This window comes from Lutra lutra, chromosome 2 (assembly GCF_902655055.1).
Source record: "Lutra lutra chromosome 2, mLutLut1.2, whole genome shotgun sequence".
NCBI classification, from domain to species: Eukaryota; Metazoa; Chordata; class Mammalia; order Carnivora; family Mustelidae; genus Lutra; species Lutra lutra.
The window spans coordinates 74,421,861-74,425,393 of NC_062279.1; the positions used below are offsets into that span (position 1 = coordinate 74,421,861).

The 3,533-nt window shown below is 38.9% G+C and overlaps 1 protein-coding gene across 1 annotated transcript; it reads left to right on the top strand.

Moving 5' to 3' along the window:
* The first annotated feature begins 1,800 nt into the window (after nt 1-1,800).
* On the top strand, nt 1,801-2,242 carry LOC125093073 (60S ribosomal protein L34-like). Its single transcript, XM_047717749.1, has one exon. It carries the CDS (start codon nt 1,834-1,836, stop codon nt 2,212-2,214), a length of 381 nt encoding a protein of 126 aa, XP_047573705.1. The 5' UTR covers nt 1,801-1,833; the 3' UTR covers nt 2,215-2,242.
* The last annotated feature ends 1,291 nt before the right edge of the window (nt 2,243-3,533 follow it).

Here is a 3,533-nt window from a genome sequence, read left to right on the forward strand (position 1 = left end):
GCAACATTTATAATTTTCCTATGTATTCTCCATTTCTAGAAATTCACCAGTTGATTGAATCAGTATTAAATTCTATGCTTTACAATATATTGAAGAAAATGGTCTTCTACTTTTGATATTGTTAGATTTGGAAAAGCCTATTTTTTATTTTACTTTATGTTATTTTATGTTATGTTATGTTATGTTATTTTTTTGAGAAGCCCATTTAATGCCAGAAGGTTTTAGAGCACTTTTGCAGAACCCAGTGTGTATAGACCTTATTTTATTAATTAGTGGCCAGGATTACAACCTAAGCAAATTTATAAATACTCTTAAGGTACAAAAGTACCACAGTCAGTTTTTCATTTTGTCTTTGTTTATACAAGGTATTTACAGAATTCTGTTTATTTTGCCTTGTCTTGCCATTTTTGAAAACCAGGTTCATATATAACCTCAAACACCACATACTTGTGTTATATTACATTATGTTAAACTGTCATTTTAGAAAATACTTATATTTGGAATCCTATATGTATATTGTTTATAAATCTTGGTAATAAAGAGTTTTATTTTGTGGGGGGCCTGGGTGGCTCAGTCTGTTGGGTGTGGGACTCTTGATTTAGGCTTGGTTAGTGATCTCAGGTTATGGGATGGAGCTCCCTTTCTGGCTCTGTGGTCAACATAGCATCTACTTGTCCCTTGGGGCCCCTGCCCCCCCCACAGTCTCTCTCCAAAAGAGAGAAAATCTGTGAAAAAATTTCATTTTGTATATTTGTAGTCTATGTCTATAATTTGAGGAAGATGCTCAGGAGAGTTTTTGGAACCCCTTTCTCTTCTTTCTTTTTTTTTTTTTTAAAGATTTTATTTATTTGACAGACAGACAGAGACAGCGGAAGAGGGAACACAAGCAGGGGGAGTAAGAGAGGGGAGAGGGAGAAGCAGGCTGCCCACTGAGCAGGGAGCCCAATGCGGGTCTCTATCCCAGAACCCTGGGACCATGACCTAAGCCAAAGTTGCTTAATGACTGAGCCACTCAGGTGCCCCTGGATCTTTTTCGATGAGGTAGGAGGAACCCCTACGTTGATCAGGACAGTGTGTAGCGCTTATCTCAGCTGCTTGGCAAGATAAAACATCCTACTTTTTCATGTAAAGTATGGATCTGAAGGACACTGCTCTAGTACTCCACCCAGCAATTAAACTCCCTCCATCACAGGTGTGATCTCTCAGCACTGTCACTGCAACTAGAAAGGGCATTAGAATGACACACTGAGGCTGAAAACCAACAGCAGGAAGTGACACGCATTTTCAGTTATTCCATTTTCTAAAATTAATTGCAAAGCCCCACTTATCTGGAAGGTGGCTGGAAAGAATACATTAATATGAGGTGAAAAGCCATCATTTGCCACAATTCTTGATTCCAATTAGACATCAGTGAAATTCACATTAATAGTGCTAGAATTTGCTAGAATTAAAACTCTCCAATTATAACTTGTGAATAGATTGACGCAGAAACTGGTAATAGTTTTGGCTTCATTTGACAGCAGTTACTCAATAACTTCACCCACACCAGAGATGTTTCTTTTTAAGCAAAATAAGCATTAAAACACTTCTCAGTGGGAGAATTATAAAGCATTATTATAATGAAATCCTGGTGAGTCATTAGAAGATTTGTTGAGAGTAATGTCTAAACAGATTGGAATGAGAGGGGAAAAAAAATTTCTTAATTGGCCAAGGCTTCTGTGGATAAGGAGCCCAGGAGCTACTTAAATGACATGATAAAGGCCAGGGATAGGTTGAGTTAAAGTTAGAGCGAAGGTTTTCCTCTTCCGGGGATGGCGTCCGTAGGCATTAAGAATGGTCCAGCGTTTGACCTACCGTCGTAGGCTCTCCTATAATACAGCCTCTAATAAAACTAGGCTGTCCCGAACCCCAGGTAATAGAATCGTTTACTATTATACCAAGAAGGTTGGGAAAGCACCAAAATCTGCATGTGGCGTTTGCCCAGGCCGACTTAGAGGAATTCGTGCTGTGAGACCTAAAGTGCTTATGAGGTTGTCTAAAATGAAAAAACATGTCAGCAGGGCCTATGGTGGTTCCATGTGTGCCAAGTGTGTTCGTGACAGGATCAAGCGTGCTTTCCTTATCGAGGAGCAGAAAATTGTTGTGAAAGTGTTGAAGGCAAAAGCACAGAGTCAGAAAGCTAAATTAAAAAAAAAAAGAAGCTGTTTTGAGTAATAAAAAAGTCAAAAGGCTTGATCTGTTATTGCTGTTGTAATTTGTTAGTATACCCATTTCTATGGTGTTTGGGGATTTCATTATTTTTAGGTGATTGCTTTTTCTGAAACACAGGAAATGGAGGTCAGTGATAGGTAGAATTTTTTGATGGCAGCTATGGAAGACTTGGACAGTTTGAGAAAAGTGGCCCTTAAAATATCTGGATGTTTCTTTTAATTCCTCTGAATAATTTCCATAGGGTCTCCTTCAGCACCAACGTTGACAGGACAGAATTACAGTGTTCAATAAGTTACTTGGAATGGAATCTTTTACACCATCTTATTTAAACCTTCCGTTTCTTTAGATCAGTTCAAAATGGTCTATTTTGGAGAGCTCAGAACTTCATATTCAGCAAACAATGAGCTCTTATATACGAAACTTGTCATGGATCTAATGAAATTCAAACTCTGGTTGATGTTGAATTTATAATCAGTTCAGAAATTAAAGTAACAGACCTTGGTTATATTTATTCTTGAAAGCTGTGTGATATTCTAACAACTCTTAATAATATAAAAGTATGTAAAGAGTGAGAGTAGCTCATTCTTACAGTGCTGAGACGGTACCAAGCATTTTCTAATATTCTATGTACATTAGTTCATTTGAATTGCCTTCCAAGACCATTTTTTCAGATCATGTCAAGCTTATTTTTTTTTTAATGATTTTATTTATTTATTTGAGAGAGAGAGAGCATGAGAGGAGAGAGAGAGATCAGCAGGAGAAGCAGACTCCCCGCCGAGCAGGGAGTCCGATGTGGGACTTGATCCCAGGACTCCAGGATCATGACCTGAGCCGAAGGCAGTCACCTAACCAACTGAGCCACCCAGGTGCCCCCCTGTCAAGCTTATTTTTAATCTCAGGGGAGCGTAGAGAGCTGAGGCAGGCTACTTGCACAAGCCAAGAAATCTAGTCATCAGAAGAGATTTCTATATATTTTGACCCTTTTCCTCAATCTAGGTGTTCGGTTACTGGTATGATGGAACTTAGATGTCTCAGGCAGAGGAGTGTTTCCGCTTATAAATGACCGCCCTTTTAAAGAGGAAGGGTGTCCTGGGACTAGTAAGTGGCTAAGCTGGCACAGGAACTCCAGCAGTAAAGAATTTCTAACCCTGGCTTTGCCATGTGTGACGCTTCAAAATACTTCATGTTTTCTTTGAGTCCCTTTAACAACCCCATGACACCTATGTTATCCCCAGTTTGCAAATAAGGAAACGGAGGCACACAGGTTATATAATAGTACCCAGAGCCATTTGTTTTTAGGATCTTTGCAAATGATATACTTA